The following is a 24,947-nucleotide window of genomic DNA, read 5'->3' as shown; positions in this document are numbered from 1 at the left end:
CTGCCACAAAGTATTAAAAACTTGGGCAATGATACTAAAAAGTTTAAATCAGAGTTAAAGAATTATCTACATGCTCATTCCTTCTACTCTTTAGATGAATACTTCAATGTAAATAGAGAATGATGTAAAATTAAGTTATATTAATTTTTAAGCTAAAATTGCCTGTACTTATGTATGTAACCTTTTGACTTGTTCTGTATCCAAAGGTACTAACCTGCTTAGGATTTATAGAATGTAAATAAATTCAATTCAATTCAATCCAAGAAGCCCAACAAAAAACATAATGGCAATGCCCAACTTGGTTGGCCATATAATCATCAATTCTGCATGGTTACAGCTGATGGATATCATGAAGCCTTATGTCTAAAGGAATCTGGTTGTAGCTAAGGCTGAGACACTTTTAAGAGTACAAGCAGCACAGGAGGGGCACAATGGGCATAGTAGGAGTGCTTGGGGCCACTGGATGTTCCCCTTCCACCCTTTCAATATTCACAAACTTTAGGTTACATACTGCATGTAACAGTCACACAGAAATTAACACAAATAACTGAATATCTTCACCATGCAAAAATGTCATAAATAAAACTGAGGTATAATACAACTTTTTACACGAGTTTTTCCTTCACCTATTGGAACTATATCTTTAAATAACTTCATACTGTGCAATGCAGAGTTCTTATATTTCATTTATGACGTTTAAAACATAATTTTATATTAAAAAAATTGACTGATCTTAATATTTTTACCAAAGGCTATGATACTAACCGGCCACCACAATAGCACGCACATTACGTAAATGTTTACACATACTCCTCCTTACAAGCAACGAACATGCACTGTTTTTAACACAGTACGGTTAATCAGACTTCAGTAAATGTAATTTTATAAGATAACATACACAGTGTTACACGGCAGAATCTAGTTACAGCCCCTGCAAGTTACACACTACCAGGATGGAATCACTCAAGTTTATTTATGTAAAACAAACCATGGATTTACAGATACTGGTACACGCCTCCATACTTCATATCTTTTTGTAGCACACGCAGCGTCGTGTATTACACCTGTACGTGCCGTAACAGCATCCTATACGTTCTACTTATCTATCCCGGGATAATAATCAATAGCCAGTTTTAGACCCTGCCTTGTCATCGAACACCCAAACACCCCAATTGCGTAAAATGTGTTTTCATACTTTGTAACATATACCTGATGAAGACACATGTTTAACACAACCAATTACAAAAATAATGAAATTGTAGACAATCGTTTTACCTCACTGACCGCAATACAATTCATTCTTCGTATTTTCGCAATTCTCTGACAAAGCACTTCAGAACTAATTTTCACCACCTACTGCCAATATTTGAAACAAATCATGGCAGCGCCGAGCGCGGAGAGACGTGCCCGCCCTGCCACAATGACCACAATTTACAGGGTAAACGAGTTTCCATGCAAGCAAGAACATACTGAAGATAGAAAGTGAAAATTATAGGGGAACGTCTTCATAGATTTTCATATCATGTATACGAATAATTGCGTAATTAATACAGTCTGCAGAAATATATTATTTCGATCTTCCATCTATATGCAAAGACGATGGAAATCTAAAAAAGTCCACTGGGTAAGTAGTGTATTTGTGACATATAGGTTATGAAGTTCATAGGAAGTTACGCACAAAAACAGATGTGACTGTCAAATGAGAAGTGAACGTAGTGATAGTCTAAAATCCACAAATACAGTTGTGACTGTCAAATGAGAAATGAACGCAGTGATAGTCTAAAATCGTCATTCCGAGTTTCAGATTACAGTCACTTACAAATAAATCCTAGGTATCAATTCTGATGAACTATACGAACACAAACTAACCTAACGTGTCCAGTCCACTAAGGTAACTTTAAATTCGTTATTATGGACAGTAAACCAATATAATACACAAGGTAAGTGTAGTGATCTTAAGGGTATCACATAATATAGGCTGATCAAACTGCAAATGATCTACATTTTACTGTATGCCATCATCGGAGTTCTAGACATTATCAGTCCCAGTGGAATGTTTAGGGGTCTTGGCCGTTCTTTTTCTCCTTAAGAGTTTTCCTTAATCATTTAGGTAGATTATATGCATAACATGAACCCTAATTCATTATGATATGAAAGAAGTCACGAAAAGTAATCGTAATAATCAAGTCGTAGAAGAACAGTACACATGAATTTACATAAATAAACAGTTACACAGGATTTTTCTTCACCAAGGTTTCCTACACAAGGTGTAGTGTACCCTGGTTCACTGATACACTGTCTTAATGGATGAACTGAGGAAAAGAGGTCTCATTTCCATTTTAATTGGTCATTAATTTGGGATCCAGGGAACTTCGTAGTTTTTACTTATTGAACAGATTTATCATAGTGACATATATTCATAAGTTTATTATTATTTTATAAATGTTTTGAAGTTTGTTTTGTCTATGTAGAATGAATTTATAGATGTAATCTACATGACTGTGAGGTTAAGGATATTGTTACTGTAACAAAAAATTGAAGAATGCCATCTTTGGGATGTTGTTCCATGTAGATCTTGTGTGAACCTACGTTTCAGAAGAACATATCGCCTCCATCTTCAGGGCAGAAAAATTTTCAAGCTGCCACTTGCTCACGCTGGTTACTCGCAGATTTTTCTACCCTGAAGATGGTGGTGATACATTCCTCCGAAATGTCGGTTCACACAAGCTCTACACAGCACATCATCCCAAAAGAGAACATTCTTTTTAGTCACCGCTGTGAAAACCTCATATCTTACTTAACAAAAATTATTTTCATACGTTTCATAGATTTTTTTGTTACATATAGCTGCTATCGTTTGTACTATATAATTTCATTATTAGGTAAATTAACTTCACTTTATAATTATGTTTTTCTGGGATGTGACATCTTGCAGTTCGGTAACCAAGCTACATTGTGTCACTTCCCAGAAAACCATAGTCTTCATATTAACTGCTGTGAGAACTTCCTGAGCATGGGATTTTTAATGAGTCATACTGCTTCCCCTCCTTCTTTTCCATCTGGGCTTGGAACCTGCTTTGGTGGAGTTGCACATAAAATATTGAATGAAAATATTTCATAGGCTTCTTTTAGCTTGACATGTTGACTGCCAAAATACACTTTTCAAGGTATATATTTATGTAATGAATTGTTTATTATAATAACATTTTATTTATTTTGTCTGAAAAAAGTCTTGGATCATGTTTATTTCAGTCTGTTTTAGCTAAGAAGAAATACCCAGTGGACAAAGCTTTGGAGCACTTTGATGACTTCTATAAAACAGTTTTTGGTAGAAAATGGCCATCTATCCGTCTTGCTCTTCTTTCACCACACAAATATTGTGCTGTCATCAACAATTTTGGTGATTCTGACACTGTTGTGTCAGATCTACAGGTAATGCAATTAACCATTTTGGACATTGTAATGTACTGATAAGAACTACTCCTAAGTGTTTGAAATCTACCATGCTTCANGGAACACCCTCCCGAAGTTTGGCACATTCCTCCTGGGACACCCTGTATGTAAAATCCATGCAGTGAAGAAGTAACTTTAAATAAACATGTGAACAAACCTTCATGTGTCTGATATTTAATTCGATACTAGATTTGTTATGCTTGGAAACTGCATGAATTTAAGCATGATGAAGACAACTAACTAACGCTATAAAATTATAATAAATATTCTCAATACAGTGTAAGTACTTGAGAATTCATTCTTTATCATCTCCATGATCTTTGCTGCATTCAGATTCCCCGAATTATGATGATTACTTCGAACACACTGTCTTTCTTATGGTATAACATACAATGAGATGGCTGTCTTTACCAAAGGAAACCCTTCAGCCACCAGAGCCATCACTCATCTCCAAGCAGTCTTTCTGGTATGATCAACCTGAGTTTAGTCTAAACAGTGTCAGCAGACTGAGTGTAGGAGGGAAATGGGTCACCTGTTAATGTATGCATGCATATCGCCATTGAAGTTTCCAAACTCTTCCCCCACTATTCTAGTAATGCAAAGTACCCAGTCTACTCACAAAGGCATAGGAAAAAACAAACTGTGATTTTAGTCTGCAACTGAACTATACCAACCGAGCAACCGCCTCTTATTGGCAAAGTTAATGCAAACTTTAGTGGATAGAGGGTGTCACGTGGTCAGTGCAATGAATCCCCATGGCCATTAAGTTCGCTTTTCTAGACCGGAGCCGCTATTTCCTTGAAGTACCTCCTCAATTATCCTCTCGAGGCTGAGTGGACCCCATTCCAGACCCACTACTTCTCAGAAAATCTGGTAGCACCGGGAATCGAACCTGGACCTCTGGATCTGTAGCCAGGCAATCCACAAAGGCATATAACCATTCTACAAGGATTTGGTGCATAAAACAGTGGTCACTGGTGTGAAGGGAGTCGGTCTGTGCTTAGAAGTGACATGCAGCATGTACTGTCAGCCATAAGTTAGTGAATAAATAAAGACAGTGCAGTGGTGTTCACTGAATTAGTAGTGAACTAAAATGAACTGACGTCAAGGCCATATGTGACAAAATGAAAATAACTGCTTCAAAACAAAATAAATGTTTCAGCTGTGCTGTGCAAGTCTGTCTGATTTCATACATTGTTCTTAGGAAACCTGTCATTCATTCATTCATTCATTCATTCATTCATTCATATTTATGCGTTCCATAACTCCAAAACCGGCCAAATGCCTACAACTGCAGAACAAGTCAATACACATTCTTAGCATGACAAGACAAACACAAGTCAGCAATATATAATACTGCTTTTAGATATCTAAATTTATAATATACAATTCAAAAATGTGTACTGCACATATTCTAAGTTTATTTACAACAAAATTTTTTAAAACTTCATACCCAGAATATCGGGTGTGTCGATATACAAAACCTAGATAATAAAACATACATATATTAAAACAGTACTTAGTAGCATGGTATAGTATTGTGACATATTTGCGCTATGCAGGACACCCCCTCCTTCACCAGTGGTGACGTAACAGCATCGGAGCGCTGTCACTGCTACAGTAACAGGCCAGTCAACACTGCCCCCCTCCCCCGCAGTGACGTAACAGCACTTCCCACTGTGACATAACAAGGGGACACCACTGGTAACACGAGGCAACAGGGAATGGTATAAAAAGCCGGCTGAGCAGTATGTGACCAGAGAGTGTGTGATTAGGAGTGACACAGTGTGGACTGTGAAGTCCCAGAGTCAGTTGCAGTGTAGCAGTCACCGAGAGCTGGAGAAGTAATTGTAATACTGCTGATGGCATTAGTGGTGTAATTATGAATTGTATAAGTGTAAGAGCGAGTGGAATAAATTCGCTAGATCCAAGATGGCGTGAACTTATTTGTCACATGACATACACCCAACACGTGACAGTATATTCTAACTCTCAGCCTATTGAAAAAACTCATTCATGGAGTAAAAGGAATGGTGACACAGAAACCTTTTTAAAGTGGATTTAAACCCCTTCTCATCGTTAACCAATCGTTTTATTGAATTAGGTAAATGATTAAAAACTCTTATACTTGTGATATAGACACCTTTGTCAAATTTGGCCAGATTCACCACAGGTAGGTGCAAGTTTTTACNAGAAGATTATTCCATAACTAATAATAGAATGAACATGGGCAAAGTAGATTAACCTTAGCGTTTCTGTTGTTACTGTATGCTTTATATTTCTAATTGCATAACATGCCACAGATAATTTGTTTATTGCTGGCTCCAAGACAAAGTGTCTTCAATAATGATGACAGTACTGATGATCAGTATAGTAGCTACAACATTGCTGCATTCCATTTTGGATTTTCTGTAGCCATGACATCTCTTTTATGCCTGAAAACATTGCTTTTTTTAAAATTATGAACACTAACCATTTTCATTTTTGCATCCAGTTTCTTTGCTGTCAGAAACTGTCCACTGACATACATATGAAAATTATGTTTTGCAGCACATCCACCTTGATATTCCTAGGCATTTGAAACTCACAGTTCTGCATGTATGAAACAATGTTATACTTCAGTCACAATTCTGTGCAAAGTTTGAAGTTCCATGTTACAGGCAGTTGTTATTTGTTCATAACATCTCGCAGCATTGTTACCATCATCATGCATTGCTTTGTCTGCATGGCTGATACCCATGTTTGAAGTACTGGTGCAATTTATGCACATTTCTGTCATGTATTTGTGTAAGACCTTGTGTAATGATACCTATCTCTTGACCTCACACCTACCGCCTCACTAATTTGAAATTTTAAATGAAGTAGCTACAACATAATTACTTTAATATAACCCTGATGGGTAGTTAGTCCCAACAGAAAATCAAGATATGTTTCCAGTTCAGGCTGGGAGATGTGGCAGTTCATGTCCCCACACTGCAAGATTATTGAGTGCACATAAACATCAGGAATTCAGACATTCAGGCAGCTCTTGAAATTTAGGTTGTCCTACAAAAAACAGTATTGCATGTATAAGGCAATGAAATATAATGACATAATACAGTGAAGTTCAGTTAACATCAAAATGTATAAGCCAAATATGTTAATTGTCCATTAATAAATATTGATAAAAGTCTAATAATTAGGTAAATAAAATTAATTAGGAGTTTCTGGATAAATCAGTGTTAGTAAATATATATATGACAGCATCTGCAGGTAACACTTAAACAGTGTTACTGGTGCACACCAACAGCACCTGTTACTGAATTATGCTGATTGGTAGAGCCACACCAAGAGGGACAGTAGGCAACATTCCTAGCTACTGCCATCAGAGTTCTCAAATCTAGCAGCTTGGACTCATTATCTCCAGATGCGATATCCTGCTGTAGGAAAGAAAATTCAACTAGCTGACTTAAGAAAGATCCTGTATCTTGAAGTTAATTACAAAGTTATTTCAGTGTGTTCAGTTTTAATGACCTTTAGCATAACCACCTTTTAAAACACATTTTCTTGCACAGGGGTCTTATGCCATATATACAGACTGGAAAAGTTTCCATCCAATATCTTTGTATTTGTTTTACTCTTTGATTACACTTGATCAGTATAAGCTAAAGTAGTAACCTTACCTCTTGAAAGTAAAATATCAGATCTACTGGAGAAATGTGCTGCTTTAAAGATTAAAGTGTAAGTCCAACTACATCATTCCTGTGGGTTATTGACTTGGCGAATGTGTCAAGCAAACATTATAAACAAACAAAGCATTACTATAACCAGTAGCTAATGAAGCACCTTTTTAAGACTCTCCTATCTTCTTAAACTGTTGTAAAATGTAGTACTAATGTTATTTCCTTCTGGACTATTGCTGCATGGTACATGAATATGCACATACATTTCATTATCTTTTCAAACGATGTTTCTATAACACCACTTGCCCTTTTTAAAATTTGATTCTGTTGTCTAGGTAAAATCAGTTTACAGTGTTAGCAGTAATTTCTGTACATTTGCAGATGTATGGATGATTAGTTATTATAATCTTTTCTAGAATATTGGTGCTATGAACATAAGAACATTATTTGAACTGGAGAAAGAAAATATCAAGACTAAGAAAAATGAAGAAAGAAGAAGGCGAGATCTAGAGAAAATTTTCAAGCTTGATAGAAAGCTGGAACAAATGGCCATTACCAAGCAACAAGAGGAATTTGAATCGCTATATCCCCACAGAGAGAGCTCAGAAGGTACCTCTGTGTCAGCAGATATATTGAACAGAAGCAGTTCTGACACATCCCATGGAATTTCAGACAACATAAACAGAGAAGTGAGTATAAGAGGCATATAGAATCAATTATTCATTAAACAAATTTAGTACCTAAAAACGTGTAAGTAGAGCAGTTACCCATATGTTGGTTGCATCGAGAAAGTGATTCCCAGTACTGACTGAGGAAGCTAGTATGGCCAGAAATGCATTATTGAAGGGAAAGATCCTAATTCTGTTTCCCAAGATATGTTTCAGAGCCACTTAAAGTACTTCAGTGGCATGGGCAGCTTAAAAAGTAACTTCTTGTCTCCAGAATCTTGTATTGTAGAATGCAAACAACATTGCTTAAATAGATAGGAACACAAATTGTGTGCTTCATTTCAGAATTTGGAATTTGAAAGCAATGTGTAACAGCACTGCACAACAATTCTTACTTCTGCACCGTAGTTGTCACTGCAAAATAAAGACTGTCTCAAGTACAAATTAATTTTCAGTTCTAACATCTCATGTTGGCCTACACTTAACTGAATTGGAATCCATGTTTGCATTTCCCATCCCCTTGTTTCTGATGCACAGTTCTTGAAACTCTGAAACACTGAGTTAAGAAAAGCATATTACACAGTTAATTTCTGGATTTCATATTATAGATGCTGCTTATAACAATACTGTTTACATAGAACACACTTTACATTATCAGCATACTATGGAAGTCCTTGATTGTAAAGTGCTTTTAATCATTATGTAATTGAACTTCATATTTGCTAGACCTGTAAACATAACTTGCACACATACTCTATGTTGGTTATGTACATTAAGCCACTTCAACTTCAGGGACAACAAGGAGATGAACTATTGTAAACACATTCTAGAAAGTTTAAGTGTATAGTTTAATTCTAGAAATATACTGTATATTTGAATTGTTGCCATTCCAACAATACTGGTAGCTTCTGCCCTATTTTATAAAATAATATGTCATGTGCTAGAACGACTGTCAGTGGGGTTTTGGATTGGATTTACTGACCACTTTAATGCATAACTCGTAAGTACACTTAATTATAGCACCATCACTGATCTCCACACTTTACAAATCACTAGAGCACACAGACTATAGTTGTCAGTCTGTTACAATCTCCATTGGTCGTTCCCTGGTAATGGCCTCTAACATTGGGGATTCTTCAACTGCACTGACCAAGTCTTCTCTTCACAGACTCCCTTACAACTGACAACTGACTTAACTTCTAAACTTGTCCCATTGATAACCTCTTGGCATGGACCATCAGAAAACACAGCTCTTCTATTGTTGTTCCAGTCATTTCCATGGGAACATGCCTGTTTGCGAAGACATTACCCAGCAATGGCTGCATATACCTGCTTACTAGGAATCACTGAGATATTGTTATCGAATATTTGAGGCAAAAAATGACTACAGTTTTTTATGGTGTAAGAATGTAGAGAATTTTGAAGGTGATTTATGGTAATAGTTATCTGACATTAATGTTTATGTTAACAGGATGATGCTGAAAGCAATAGAGATGGAATGAGTCAAAAATCGTTACAGTCAAGTCTCAGAGAAGCTGAGTTTGATTCACACCGTCTCATTGATCCAGCCAGTGGACTGTCAGCAGGTGCACTTTATGAATATGTGCCAGCCACTCGTCTCAAGGGCATGGAAGACTGGATTGTGGAATCACAGCATTATGGCTATTACAGGAAAGATACTGACTTCCCTGTTTGTGTAGAAAGCGATAATGATTTTATTTTTCCTGTTCATCTTCAGGTGAATTTTAATTAGAGGTGTGCAAGCACCAACATTTTTAATATCAGTTTGCCAATTGTCCAGTATGGATCAGAATCAGATTTCATTAATAAATCCTTGATTGCTATACCCAGAATATTCAAGTTCATTAACTTCACAGCTTTCCATATTTTTCATGACTTTATCACACCCAGCGACTGACCTCACATATTCTTCCATCTTTGGACAAATGTGAAACTATTTTATGATTCAACCAGTAATAGTGAACAGTAGGGCATTTGTTATTAAGAATGCACATCTTACATATGTCAGCGTGTTTATAAGGTGATATCAAGATATTTGGTGAAACTGGTTCACAGGACATCTCAAAGCATGTACACATGTCAGGATAATGGTGACATGAATTGGTTAATTTTATAGAGAAACAAATCTGTGATTCTTTGATGCTCTGAATAAGGAGGTGTGAGCAGACATATTGTGCTTGACAGTTAAAAGGATAAAATTTATTAAGGGTTATCAGCATTAAAAATTGTTAAAAATAAAGTAATATAATTTTTTATGAATAATACATATGGTCATCTAGAACATGTATTTTATAAATTCCCGAAGTACCTATGAAAATTTTGTTAGGAGATTTCAATATCAAAGTAAGGAGGGAAGGCATTTTCAAACCAACGATTGGGAATGAGAGTTTGCATGAAATTAGTAATGATAATGGAGTTAGAGTAGTAAACTTTGCCACATCAAAAATCTTACTGTCAAAAGTACAATGTTCCCTCATTGTAACATCCATAAATTTACTTGGACATCTCCGGATGGGAAGATATACAATCAACTAGACCATATTTTCATAGATAGATAGGAGAAGGCACTCAAGTATACTTGATGTCCGATCATTCAGGGCAGCAGATTGTGATACTGACTACTACCTGGTGGTGGCAAAGGTAAGGGAACGACTGGCAGTGAGCAAACAACGCACAGAGTTCATATGGAGAGGTTCAATCTCAAGAAATTAAATGAGGTAGAGGGTAAAGAACAGTATCGTGTTGAAATCTCAAATAGGTTCATGGTCTTGGAAAACTTGGACACTGAGGTGGATGTTAATAAAGCTTAGGAAACTATTAGAGAGAATATCAAAATTTTTACCAACGAGAGTCTAGGTTATTATGAACTGAAGAAGCATAAGCCATGGTTCGATGAAGGATGCTCAAAATTATTAGATCAAAGAAAGCAGGCCAAATTGCAATGGTTACAGGATCCAAGTGAGTTAAATGGGAATAATACGAACAACATAAGACGTGAAACAGCAGGCATTTCAGGAACAAAAAGAAGGAATATCTGAAAAACAAAATTGATGAGCTTGCAATGAACAGTAAGAACAAGAACATTAGAGACCTGTATAGAGGAATAAATGACTTTAAGAGGGGTTACCAGCCTAGCAGTAACTTAGTGACGGATGAGAATGGTGATCTGCTTGCAGATTCCCACAACATTTTGAATAGGTGGAGGAACTACTCTCAGTTATTGAATGTACATAGGGTCAGAGATGTTAGGCAGACAGAAATCCATACAGCTGAGCCGTTAGTTCCTGATCCCAGCCCTTTTGAGGTTGAAAGTACTATTGCAAAATTGAAACGGTATAAATCGCCAGGTAGTGATCAAATTCTTGCAGACTTATTCAAGCAGGAGGCGAAATATTACGTTGTAAGGTCCACAGTCTGATTACTGCTATTTGGCATAAGGAAAAATTTGCCTGATCAGCAGGAGGAGTCTATTATTGTACCAGTTCACAAGGAGGATGATAAAACTGACTGTAGAAATTATCGGGGGATATCACTGCTGTCAACTTCATACAAAGTTATATCAAATATTCTTCTCTCAAGGTTTAGTCCATACATAGATTAAATTATTGGGGATCATCAGTGTGGGTTTCGATGCAACAGATCAACTACAGATCAGATCTTTTGCATTTGTCAGATATTGGAGAAGAAATGGGAGTACATTGAGACAGTACATCAGCTATTCATAGACTTCAAGAAAGCCTATGATTCAGTTAGGAGGGAAGTATTTTACAATATTCTGATAGAGTTTGGGATACCCATGAAACTAGTTAGTTTGATTAAAATGTCTTTAAACGAAACGCATAGTAAAGTCCGTGTAGGTAAACATTTTTCTGATAAATTTCCTATCCAGAATGGTCTAAAACTAGGAGATGCTCTATCTCCACTCCTTTTCAACTTTGCTTTAGAATATGCCATTAGAAAGGTCCAGGGAAACCAGGGGGGACTGAAATTAAACGGGACACATCAGCTGTTGGTCTGTGCTGATGATGTGAATCTACTGGGCGATAATGTAGATACCATAAAGAAAAAAACAAACTTTAATTGACGCAAGTAAGGAGATTGGTCTAGAAGTACACACAGAGAAAACTAAGTATATGTTGCTCTCTCATCACAAAAATGCAGGGCAAAATCCTGACATACTGACAGAAAACAGATGTTTTGAAAATGTGGCACATTTCAAATATTTGGGAACGATGATAACAAATCAAAACCTGATTGAGGAGGAAATTAAGAGGAGATCAAACTCGAGTAATGCTTGCTACCATTCAGTCCAGCACCTTTTATCTTCCCGTCTGCTATCCAAAAACATAAAAATTAGAATATACAAAACTATAATTTTGCCAGTGGTTCTGTATGGATGTGAAACTTGGTCTCTGACATTAAGGGAGGAACATAGACTGAGGGTGTTTGAGAACAGGGTGTTGAGAATATTTGGACCGAAGAGAGATGAAATCACAGGAGGTTGGAGAAAACTGCATAATGAGGAGCTTCATAACTTGTACTCTTCTCCAAGTATAAGGAGAATGATCAAGTCAAGGAGGATGAGGTGGGCAGGGAATGTAGCATGAATGGGGATTAAAGGAATGCATATGGGATATTGGTGGGAAAGCCGGAAGGAAAGAGATCACTGGGAAGACCAAGGTATAGGTGGGTGGACAATATTAAAATTGATCTTAGAGAGACAGAATGGGATGGTATGGATTGGATTGATCTGGCTCAGGATAGGGACCAGTGGAGGGCTCTTGTGAACATGGTAATGAACCTTTGGGTTCCATGAAATCCTGTGAAATCCTTAAGTAGCTGCAGAATTGGCAGCTCCTCCAGAAGGGCTCAGCTCCATTTGTAAGTAAGTAAGTAAGTAATACATATGGTCATCAACAGCTGGAATCTTTTTCTTTTCCATGAAATCTAAGATGAAACTAAGCTTACATTTCTCATTTTATGGGTTATTTTTATGTTAAGTAAAATATTACATGAAATGTGATATGTAACAAGAACTTTAAACCAACACGCAGTATGCTCTCTGCTTTAGGTTCTACTATTTGAACGAGGAAATATATCATCATTCCCCAGTCCTAAGCGAGGTTCCACTGATGTTCTTAGTAAGTCCAGAACACTTATCCCATACAATATGAATTAATAATGTTTGTATAGGCAGTGCGTTACCACTGTAATTTTAAATGACTTACACATCAGTAGCCTAAATATGTCCTGGTATTGCAGATTACTACTTGATGGATGGTGCATCACTGTTGCCAGTTTTGGCACTGGGTGTGAATCCTGGTGATAGAGTTTTGGACATGTGTGCTGCTCCTGGGGGAAAATCTCTTCTGATTCTGCAGACACTCTTTCCAGGTTTGTGCTGTCTACAGTATGAAATCTTTGGACCAACATTTGTTGCTATGGTCACCTCCACAGCACAGGCAAGCCAGAAAGCTATGTGGGGTTGCACATTTTACTACTTTCTTTTTAGATGGAGAGTAATTTCTGCTGCTGTTTTGTTCATATTATGACCATTAAGGGATGGTCATGTGAACATGTTATGCAACAGTGTCGCTGTGAAGTACAAATGGTAGCAGAGATGTCTAATTCTGTAATCTCAAGCTGACTCCATCACCAGGATTTCTGTGCTTGGACAGTGCTATATAGTTATTACTCTTTTGTTTTAAAAATTAAGACACTAGTGGCAGTTTTCATCACAGTGGCTGGGAATTTTGTGTTATTGTGATAAAGTTTTTAGAAACTTGAGATGTTTTTAACTTGAGAGAGGGGTGTAATTTTCTAACCTTCTATAGTAGCATTTAGGCATATGCTGGTTCAGTTTGTTGTCTCACATTATTGTGTGCTGAATAATACTTTTCTTCATCAGCAAATAGAAAAAGGGGAAGTGGCATGGCCACCTTGTTCCCATGACTTCACTTCCCCATACTCCTTTTTCTGGGGATGTATGAAGGAAAAAAGTTATCCTACAGATACTCAAAACTGCAATGACCTCATTAATGCATCCTACCATCTGACACAGTCCTTGGATGCTACTGGGTATTCTTCTCAAGCCTATAGAAGATAAAGGAAAATTTATCAGAAAACGTTTACATTTTCTTTACCTGTTAATATGTTCTATAATGTTTGCTTCACCTTTTAGGAAAGTTCTGATCCTTAAAAAGTCATTGTATAGTGCTTCAAATGTTCTAACCAAGGAGTTTCATTGTCACTGTACTTCCAGTTTTGAAATGCTGTAAATCAATAATGGTTAAGAATCTGAAAACTGTTTATTTATACTCCACACTTCAAATGAACTCTCCTATGTCTCATATTACTAATGGCATCATTTTAAACAGCCAATATTAGTAACATTGAACTTCATCTCTGCTTGTTTGTATGTGTGGAAATGTAATAGTAGCTTAACAATTTTTGTGTTGTAAAGTTCACTTATGACAAAGAATTTAAATCTAATAATGCTTGCCTTTTGCTTTTATTCAGACACAGCTCTCTCACGTCTGTCTTCAGCATTGTTTTCTTGGGGAGGTAGGGGTGGTTTTAACCAGTGAAGCCTTCCCGATACATTGTTGTCTATTTCCAGTCTTCATGATGGCAGATTTACTGTTAATGAAAGTCACACTGAAGTGCTACATGTACATAGGTGAGTCAATAAGTAAGTTACAAATTGTTGTGGGGTACTACATGTTTGAATGAGGCACTTTAGGCTATCGCCACTAGATGACAGCATTAGTCCGGTGGCAATTGATGACATTTGATACGACAGTCGATGTTTACAAAAGTGAAACAGCAGTTGCAAGATGGCAGCGCCTCTGAGTGAGTGTACAACCCTCGAGCAGTGCTCCGTTGTGCAATTTTTGTGGGCAAAAGGTATGGAATCAAAGAATATTCATAAAGAAATGCTTCCCATCTGTGGAGAGAATTGCCTGTCACGTCAAGCTGTTCACAATTGGGCGCAAAAGTTCTCTGAAGAGCGGACACGTATCAAAGATGAAAACCGCATCAGCTGGCCAACAGAGATTGCCACAGAGGCGAATGTGCAACGGGTTGAAGACTTAATCCGAGCAGACAGAAGGGTAACTAGACACTATAGCCACTGCTATTGGTTCCCATGGCACGGCCTACCTCATAATGCATGACAGGTTAGGTTTTCACGAAGTCTGTGCATGATGGGTGCAGCTTGAGACAAAGCGTGCGTCAGTGCAGTGGAGACATCCTGCGTCGCCTGCCAAAAAAAAAGTTTAAGGTGACATCATCCTCCAGGAAAGTGATGCTAACAGTCTTCTGGGATCACGAAGGCATACTGCTCACCACATTCCAGCCTCAAGGACAAACCATAAATGCTGACTCCTACTGTAACATCCTCAGGAACTTTGTAAGGCCATTCAACAGAAGCAACCAGGACTCCTCTCCAAAGGCATGTTGCTCTTGCATGACAGTGAGCGTCCCCATACTGCCAGCAAGACAAATGAGACGCTGCGAAATTTCAAGTGCGAAGTCCTTGAGCATCCTCCCTATAGCCCCGACCTTGCTCCAAGCTACTTCCATTTGTTCGGCCCTCTTAAACATCATCTTTCAGCTGAACATTTTCCCCGACAATAAAACTATAGAAAGGGAAGTCACCGCCTGGTTCCATCAGCAGCCCAAAGAATTTTATGCTGCTGGTTTTCAGGGGCTTGTGAAACAATGGGACAAGTGCCTCAATGTACAGGGAGATTTTGTTGAGAAATAAAAGCATTTTTCAAATCAGTACTCTTATATGTTTAAGTTCTGTATCCATTTGTAACTTACTTATTGACTTATCCTCGTATATTGATATTCCAGGCCTATACCTGTACATACTGCTGGAAACGGTGAAGAAATAGTACTAAACACTGATTTCTTTATTTATGTTATACATCAGACAGCTTTTGTTGTTATTTCATCAAATAAACACAAAACTCTATTTGTTGTTGATCACTTACAAATGTAATAGCTTGTTCAAATTCTAAGTATATCTGTTGGAAAGTTGTCAAGCTATACCTTTCAGTACTGTCACAGAACTTAAGAGGCTCACTCAGTGTTCTGAATATTTATTTTGTACACTTTCCTGTCTTCTTATGTCATAATGTTTTAATAATGATGGCTATCAGTGTGGTAATAGGAACTACATATTTTCTATACTTCCTTTCACCATATTGCAAAAACAGAAGCCTGTAATGTCACATTCACAAAAATATCCTTCTTTCTCTAAGTTGCTGTATGTTGACATTAATGGTGTTAATGAACAATGTTTATTGATGTTAATTATGATGAACATACCTGTACTTGCTGTGCTAATCTGGATTTAAACTTTTGTCTTTCATCAGTAATTGTACACTTCTTCAAGAAAATCTTTATGCTTAATGAACCTTATAGTTCATCTTCACAGCTGTAAAAACTTACTACTGGAATCTATTCTGAGGCACTTCAATGCACCTAAGTTATTTCCTTATGATGCACTTTATTATTATCTGAGCATTTGTACAAACAAAGAAATCAGTTCACTCCTCCTTCCAGCACGTCTTGTGTGCAATGATGTCCGGGAATCACGAACCAATAGAATTCATGCAGTAATTAAGCAGTACCTTTACAACGACGATATGTGGAAGAATCAATTATTTATTACTCAGAGAGATGGCAGAGATATTGATGAATGTGATGTGTACAATAAGGTAATTTTCATTACATATTTGTGAAACACTTGTTAATCTTGGCTTTGTAATCCACATTTGATAAACTGTAATACTAATAACCTTTTAATATTGCTCTTTTACTTCCTTAGTGGGTTCATCTTTTCTGTACTTTTTTTCTGGGGGGGGAGGCAGATAGTGCTGGATATTATTTACTCACTAAGCATATGAAAGCCCTCTGTAATTGGCATATAAATGGGATTTGCTATTATATTTTGAACATTTTTCGAAAGAATTCATAATCTCAGTAAAGTGTCCATATACTTTAAAATTTATATACAGTATGATTAGTATAAGTTGAGTATGGTCTTAACGTCTAGTCCCTCGTTGGCACGATTTCCATTGTGGGCTGAGAAGTAACATATAAATTCTGACAGTCTAATCCACACATCCACCCTTTTGAAATGTTACAAAAGCAGCAGTATCCTTGAAAGAGCATGCAATAATTTTTTATTGTTGCAAGATCCATCTGTAATAAACCTGTCATTTTTTGTGGCTTATTTCACTGGAGGGGAACAGTTTTTACAATAGATATGTGAGCCAGATCACAATGTCACGGCATTCCTATGTCTTGTCTGAAGGGATGATCCTGAAATTAGAATTTGACTTTGAGATCACACACTAAAAAAAAAAAAGTGAATTTTAAACTTAGTCTAAGAATATTTCCATCATTTATTTATGTGTACATAGCCGTGTCACATTGCAGATTTTAGTTGATGTTCCTTGCACCACAGACAGACATAGTTTACATGAAAATGACAATAATATTTTCAAACCAGGAAGAACAAAAGAGAGACTTCAGATTCCAGAAATGCAGGCTGAACTTCTAAGGTATGTAACTGTTCAACTTACCATTAGTTTTTTTTTTTCTTTTCTCAGTATGTTTGCTGAACCCTTCCCTAGATCAAGTCTGGCATACTCTATAACTTTATGTACTGAAGGTTCTTGTGATTTTATATAAAATGTCAATGAAATTATATTCCCAGTCATGCTTTGAAGCTGGTACAGCCTGGAGGGACAGTGGTGTATTCAACATGTTCTTTGTCACCCATCCAGAATGACGGTGTGGTACATATGGCTCTTCGCAAAGTGTGGGAAGAAACTGACATACAAGTCATTGTTAAGTAAGTCAAGGGCAGTTAATTATTTAGACTGTGATTAAACAGAAGCAGTGTGATTCATACTGAATTATTCTCAACCAATTTTAATTGCATTTACCGCTTTCAGGTTAGTAATTTTGTTTTGATTCAGGATTAGTTTGGTCGTAAGCCAGCCTGTATACTATAAACACCTGACTTTTTCTTAATTCCCCAAATCAAATTTACTCTGAAAGGGAGAAGATAATGAAGACACAGAAGACATTAAAAGAAATCTAGCAAATGATTTGTTGGCATTACATGAAAATTAAGTTCAGAAAGTGTTTGAAAAAATTTTATGAGCGAACACAAATGTGTGTTATTATCTCAAGGAGATTATTTTGAAGACTTCGATTTTAAACATGGTTTTCTTAAAATGCATGCAGTCTTGGAACTTAATTGTCTAACCTTGTATATATTCATCCACCCGCATTCAAATTTTGCTCTTTATGGTTGAACTCCCAGTAATAGGCTACAATTTCATATAAATTCTCCCAAGCTTTACCTTCACAGTTTTTAGCATCAAACCCTGTGGTATGCTACAATCTGTCTCAATCTCTGCCTGGCTGTCATACAGGGTCGTGCGCAGAAACTTCCTTTTTTTTTTTGAAGGTGAATAAACGCAAAATTATTGCTGATAGACAAAATTTATGTTTAGCTAATGAAAGAACATACTTTAAAGTTTTAAATCATGTAGTTTTAAACAAAATATCTTGAAGGTGGTGGCCACTGTTCTCTATACACTGATGCAACGGTTTTCTGAAGTTCCCCTCTGCACGTTCCAACATGTGCACTGGAATTTGGGCTACTTCCTGCCGAATAACATTCTTTGGCTGAAGCAGGTTTGTGGGGTGATGTTTAAAAACCTCTACCTTGAGGTATCCCCATAAAAAAAATCACAGGGCGTTACATCAGGTGAGTGCGCTGCCCACGAGATGAGCCATCCGGGGAACTTTGCCCTCAAAACTGTCATCAAAGCTTGGGCTGTGGCACCATCCTGTTGGAACCAGACATTTCCTAGATGCATTTCTTCAAGATTTGGTTCGAAAAAGTTTTTAATCATGTCCGCATATCGCTGTGAATTGACAGCAACTGCATGATTGTCTTCTTCAAAAAAATAAGTGCCAATAACTCCAACTCATGACAATGCACACCATACTGTCACCTTATCACTGTGCAGTGGCCTCTCATGGAGCTCTCTGGGATTGTTACCACTCCAATAGCACATATTCTGCTTGTTGACATATCTGGATAGGTGAAAATGTGCCTCATCACTAAAGAAAACAAGTGCGTCAGGGGGGGTAAACTTTTCAATAATGTTTCGCACGCCGTTATTCGGTTCTGGAAATCACGTGGTGACAAGTCTTGCACAACAGCCATCTTATAGGGATGGAAATGAAGATGTTCGTGAAGAATTCGGCACATTGAACGATTGGATATGTCTAGGGCGACTGCATGTTTGTGAGTGGAGCAGATCTCAGAATCGACTGTCGAACTGCCTCCACATTTTCTGGCATTGTAATGGTCCGTTGTCATCCTGATGATTTTTTCACCACGCTCCCGGTTGTCCTAAAGTTCTCTACCCACAAAACAATCGATTTCTGGTCGGGAACTGGACCTCTGGGCTTAATTCCAAAGTGAGTACGGCACGCACGCTGCACCGCCACGTAGGAATGGTTGTTCGAAAAATAGGCTTCGACAGCAAACGCACACTGCTCACTCGTCCACCTCATGTTTCCTACTGAGGGGTATTAGACAGAAACTTCCACGACTGCTGCGTTCACCAAACCTATCCCCACTTTTCTGCGACCGCTCCTCCCTTCACAATGCGTCTTCACAAAAAGGAAGTTTCTGCGCTCCACCCTGTACCATCATATTGTTAAATATGGTAGTAACTTTTCTCCCAGCCATAGCTAGCAACACTGCATTATGCGTCCTCTACCCAGGTGCCATTACAGCAGAGACTAGTTGAATTTATGATCACGTTACAGTATATGTAGCTGAAATATTTTGCTCATCGATCTGCTGTTACCTGGAAGATTCTCATGCAAGTATTACAGAGAGAACATGTTGTTTTGACTTTGTATTGGGTTTCTGTAAGAGCTTTTCTAATATTGTATACAGTTGCAAATTAAAATGTTCAGTAATTAGTAAACTACTTAAAATAAAAAAGAACCCCAATAGATTCTGTGGACTTATCTGTCTAGTCATCAGAAGAATGTATCCTCATGGCTACAGAGATCACAAATTGTTTAAAAGAATAAAAAGAAATACCCATATATTTATATGTACAGGGACTGTTCATTATACTGTCTGAATTGTCCAGATCTGATATATTGTTATGATTAGTTTCAGCATTTCAGACTTCATGCCGATGTATTGCGGATATCAGAAAAGTTGAGACTATATGCCCAGGTATAAAATCTGTTAAACTCATATTAAAATGTACCTTATATTTCACAGGGATATGACAGCTGCTCTGGAGCCAATTGAATGTGTTTACAAATTGGGGCATGACCTTGGGCTGAAATATGGTCATTTGGTGTTGCCCTTTATTCCGTGTAACTTCGGACCATTGTATTTCTGCAAACTTGTCAGAACAAAGTAGTTCATTGGCTTGTACCTGAAGCAAAATAAATTATTACAATATTACAAAATAATCTTGGTGGTTAATTGGTATTTTCCCTTCAAATATCAGGCTCCCATTCTTCTTTTCTGAATATAGTTGAATAGTTTATGCTTTTAGATGCAGGTCTGCTATGTCTTCAGTGTTTGGAAAAGGGCTGCTAAAGTTAAGACTGAAGATATTATCAATTTAAAAATGCAGTATGTAAACAATTTTAGAGTTGTTTAGTACACTGACAGAACAATGTGTATCACATTTCCCCAATACCATTATGCAGTATTAATTTAAATTAAGTTTGGAGGTATTTTTTCAGTGATCCTATAGTATTAACTTGGTTTGAACCATCTGTGCACTGAGTAATTTTGCATAAAAAGAGGTCCAAAAACGTGTCATAAAGTGCTTATGAAGCAGGGTCATAATTCTGTTGTGCAAGAATGAATGACTTTGCTTATTAGCAGAATAAATACTAAGTTGTATTTTTTTTTTAAATTAACAATTTTAGAATCCTGGAGATTTTGACTTACTGTAGTATAAGGTCTGGGAGACAGAAATAACATGCATAGGAGCAAGCTAGAGTTTTCTAGGTACAGAATACATAAATTAATGAAAATGAAATGCACTGAAGGGGTGGAGGTAGATATTGGCATTAAAAAATAGTGCCAGTTCACATCCCTGTAGGGTAATGTTATGAAAGATAGAAATCAATTTCACCACTGACAGTAAATATATGGGAAGTAACGGTTTACAGGTTTGTACATTTTGTACCATTTTTGGAATTCACACCTTGCAAGTATGTGACAGGGCTGGCAGGTACTGCAAGCAACACCTTTAAGCATTTTATTCTTCATATGCTCAGTTGTGGCTAACAACCTATGAAAAGATTCTGAAATCTGAGGTTCTCACAGCAGCGATTATGAAAGTTTACTAACTTGTGGCATGTGATGCCACCCTTCTACTGTGAAAGTAAGATAGGAAGCTCCTCCAAAATGCTGTGTATCAAACAATGCAGCATTACACCATGGAAGACAATCCTCGTGTGAACTACTTCATGTGGTTCAGGTTGAGATTTGGGCCAGGCACACCCCAATGCAGGCCAAGTGCTGAGCCAAACACCTACATAAATTACATTTCAAGACTCAGTATCTAATAACATTCACTGAAGAGTTTAAAACTTTACTGTGTCATGTGAAAGACCTACCATTTATTAGAGAAAATGTCTGTTTCTCCTACTGTAAGCAAGGAAATGAAACTATGAAGTACATAACCACATAAAGACCCGTAAATATATGGCAATAAACGTGACTACAACTGTTATAAAGGAGAAAAAGGAAAATGGGTAGGAAGAATTTAGTTGTCATTCTGAAACTTCAAATGCAGCATATCAGAACTGTTGTATGCAATGTGCCATGTTCTCAGGAATATGTATAAATGTAATACAAATGCACAACAAACTGCAATTAATTTATGACTGCAGTGAATATCAACATGAATCAATCCAAATTTATAAATCCATTAATATTCCCAATGTTTATTCAAGTGGGACTGGCCAGTCATCTGAATCACTTTCTCCATCTGAGGTCTTTTTGAGACTAACAATATGAGCAGCCGCAGCACCCCTATTTTTGATAGAGGTTTTGCTTTACAGCTGTTATTCATCAGCTTCTAAGTGGCACATATTTTTCCACTACTGGAGTTACCTGAAGACTGGGAAAGTATACCTATACCACTGTTACACTGTATAGCAAAATTCCAAATGATTAGCCGTAGTAATAATTGTATGTGACACTCCAAGCCTTTGCTTTGTTGCTAGTGAACAAAAGCAAACTGACAAACGTTCTTCAACAATTCCTCTTTCTTTTTCACAGCTACCATTCCAAACTCATTTTGATCAATGTTGCTCTTGTAATATCTCTAAATCTCAGTTCAGATCAGTTCAGTGGAATTGAAATGGCAATGATATGATAAACATAAAACTTTGTGCCCATATTCTTTAACAAGTTCATCAATGTTAAAGCTATCAAAGAATTTCATATGTTTAAGATTATTTTAACTTCCCTGAAAAGAAAGAAAGAAATTAAAAACCTTCATACACGTTTTCCTTTTCATGCATCTTGTTGTGTTATAATAAACAATTTCTTTATTAAAACCGTCACAACACAACTATATTTAAGTCAATGCCTAGTTTGGCTGGCTATGTATTTACATAGGAAATTAATCACACTGTTACAGCAACAGAAGCTTACCATTCTTGAGGTCACAGCCTCGTAATAGCCAGAGTTTTGTTACAACAAAGGGTTTACTGCCAATGAGTTTGTCTTGGTGCCAAGCCCCTTGAGGATCATGACCAGTTTTTTGAGGGGGGTGAGGAAACTGAACCCTTGCAGTCATAGTCCTTATATAATATCCTCTTTGACAAGAGCATGTGTTACTCTCTTAAAATGGCTTGTAATAAAATACTTATGCATACCTATATTTCTATGACCTTGTGCTTAATTAAGCAGAAGGACAACTTTACCCTGCATAGGGTAAAGTTAAACAACTACAGTAGAATGCTGGTGTCCAAATTGTCAATTAAGTGAATCATCACAACCAAGGAATACATATGCTAAACAAACATCACTGTTGGACTTTCTCAAATGTAAAGTGTTTGAAAATGTGAACTTATTATATTCATTAACTGTTCATGTTTCACCTGCTTTAAAAGTTTAGTTTTTATTACTATACTAGTACCGTACATTATAAGTGTTTATTTTGTGGATAAAAATTTAATCCAATTAACCGAGTTTTCAATTATCCCAACAATAATTAATTAAGATAATTGGCATTCTACTGTATTTGTATGATTACATCACCTCTTCTTGATAATTTGCTGGCAGTGGCAAGATTTACTAATGCAGCCCTGAAAACCCCAGAGATTGAAATTCTCTTCTCTTATAGCCAAACAATTTTCTCATCTATTCTCCAGCCCTGTACTGGCAGTTTCCCCTGGACACTGGCATAATGCATTCTCCAGTATAACAAGTAAAGGCTCTGCAAAACTCTTATCACTGTGTGCAGTAAAATTAAGCCTTTTTATTTTCAAACTCTCTTCTTGAAAGAAACATCATCTCTGATGGCTGTCATAAACTGAGAATTCCATACAGGATGCCTATCAGGTATGCCTGGTATTGCAAACAATTCCACACCAAGATAAATGTAAATGTCAATTGTTTTGAAAAGTTCCCTCATTCTGGTATTTGTTATTATATTTAGTACAGGATAAATAATAAAACGTAAGATTCCATGCTTAACACTGACTAGATTAAATGCCCTATAAAAGTAGCACAGAGTACATAAAATTCAAAGTAGGAACTACTTCCTGGGCACCATTACAGCCACCTATTATGAAGTCAAGACAACTTCTCTGCTGCATTCACAAGAAGAAGAAAAAGCACTATATATTTATGACAAACTACCAGAAATAATACACATATAATTCTGTCTTCCATGTTACCTTATCACTTATAGTTCCCCCCCCCTTCCCACTGTAAGCCAGTATGCAACATTAGTTAGGCATAAATATGTTACAGATTTCATGACGGGTATTAAATTGTGCAACCTATAAATCTGTGGTCCATATGAGCAATGTACTCTGACACTTCACTCAGCACACAGGATCTTTGTTCCATATGGTTGCCTGCAGAGAATACATTGTACTGTGTCCAAACATAGGTAACAACCATTACAGTACTGTACATGTTTATGTCCATTTGCAGTATCACCAAAATGCAACCAAAATATGTGCATACTATGAAAGAAAGAGAGAACTGTAATGTATTGAACACATCTGCATACAACACTAAAAAATTGCAGGTAAAACAGCAATGCACAAATCGATTGTTCACAATTCTGTAATGTGACAAAGGTAAACTGCCCAGCAAACTTTCAACACTGTGCTATAAGCACTAAATTAAATTTACTTTTCCATGTGTTTGTATGTACAAATCCTGTCATTTTAAAACAACTGACTACATAAAACTCTTGAAAGACACAGAACAAAGGATGATAGGAAATGATGGTGATAGACTTCTTTATTTTTTGTCTGTCTAGTTCATCCTAGCTTTTTTTGTACATTCACATGGGTTAATTTTTAGAACATTCCCCATACACATTTTAAATAAATTCTAACATTTCTGGAAATACATACCTACCCCTAATCACTGAATATTAAAAAATAAATAAAACACACTTTACAAAATACATAAAAGTCCATAACAAGCACCATTAAATTTTTGTGTCCTCATCCACATCTTCAGTTGCATCTTTTGTTTCATCTTTTGAAACATCTGGATTGTTCCAGAATTGCTCTTGTCCACTGCCAAACACTGTGTATACTACTGCTTCTGCAGCCAGGAATGCTGCCGCAGAATTAAGGATGATACTCCATTGCTCCCTTGTGTGCTACAAGAATTATTTTAAATTAAGTATAAATTAAAATATTACAGCAGCGGTAAACAAGAATGAAGAGTTATAAAAATTCCTACTAATTTTCAGTCAGCATTATCAAATTTGACCATTCCACCTTCAGCATAGCAGTTGTGAATTTTTTCAAGATTAACTGTTAAAGGCCAAATGACACTTTTTGTCATCATCGG

At 36.8% G+C, this 24,947-nt stretch overlaps 3 protein-coding genes across 13 annotated transcripts in view; 1 reads left to right on the top strand and 2 right to left on the bottom strand.

Moving 5' to 3' along the window:
* Positions 1–1,364, bottom strand: part of LOC111867656 — a 39,773-nt gene extending 38,409 nt beyond the window's left edge. For 5 of the 10 annotated variants that reach the window (XM_023857686.1, XM_023857682.1, XM_033752759.1 and 2 more), the window contains exon 1: positions 766–1,268. Coding sequence is in view for 5 of the 10 variants with exons in the window: in XM_023857682.1 (XP_023713450.1) it covers positions 766–789 (24 nt within the window). In the remaining 5 variants the exon portion in view is untranslated. The other 5 variants (XM_023857684.2, XM_023857685.2, XM_023857681.1 and 2 more) reach the window with 5 other exon arrangements.
* Positions 1,365–1,406: 42 nt separating this feature from the next.
* LOC111867659 (5-methylcytosine rRNA methyltransferase NSUN4) lies at positions 1,407–22,118 on the top strand. The gene is made up of 10 exons (XM_023857690.2): positions 1,407–1,624; positions 3,253–3,432; positions 7,532–7,804; positions 9,255–9,521; positions 12,876–12,945; positions 13,067–13,198; positions 16,379–16,533; positions 17,258–17,382; positions 17,538–17,675; positions 20,151–22,118. The coding sequence occupies exons 1-10, from the start codon at positions 1,523–1,525 to the stop codon at positions 20,293–20,295; spliced, it is 1,587 nt and encodes a 528-aa protein (XP_023713458.1). The 5' UTR covers positions 1,407–1,522; the 3' UTR covers positions 20,296–22,118.
* Positions 22,119–24,353: 2,235 nt separating this feature from the next.
* Positions 24,354–24,947, bottom strand: part of LOC111867658 (sialin) — a 35,085-nt gene continuing 34,491 nt past the window's right edge. For both annotated transcript variants that reach the window (XM_023857687.2, XM_023857688.2), the window contains one exon: positions 24,354–24,753. In XM_023857687.2, coding sequence (XP_023713455.1) covers positions 24,577–24,753 — 177 coding nt within the window. In that variant the 3' untranslated portion in view covers positions 24,354–24,576. The remainder of the gene's footprint in view (positions 24,754–24,947) is intronic.

This window comes from Cryptotermes secundus, unplaced genomic scaffold (genome assembly GCF_002891405.2).
Source record: "Cryptotermes secundus unplaced genomic scaffold, Csec_1.0 scaffold931, whole genome shotgun sequence".
Taxonomy (NCBI): Eukaryota; Metazoa; Arthropoda; class Insecta; order Blattodea; family Kalotermitidae; genus Cryptotermes; species Cryptotermes secundus.
This window is presented reverse-complemented; position numbering and strand designations above follow the sequence as displayed.

What these genes read in the sequence shown, in the direction of transcription:
- LOC111867659 (XM_023857690.2), top strand. Translation starts at nt 1,523, where the DNA reads ATGTATACGAATAATTGCGTAATTAATACAGTCTGCAGAAATATATTA. An exon ending in ATGCAGGCTGAACTTCTAAG is followed by an intron (nt 17,383 to 17,537) that starts GTATGTAACTGT and finishes TTATATTCCCAG; the next exon opens with TCATGCTTTGAAGCTGGTAC. An exon ending in GACATACAAGTCATTGTTAA is followed by an intron (nt 17,676 to 20,150) that starts GTAAGTCAAGGG and finishes TATATTTCACAG; the next exon opens with GGATATGACAGCTGCTCTGG.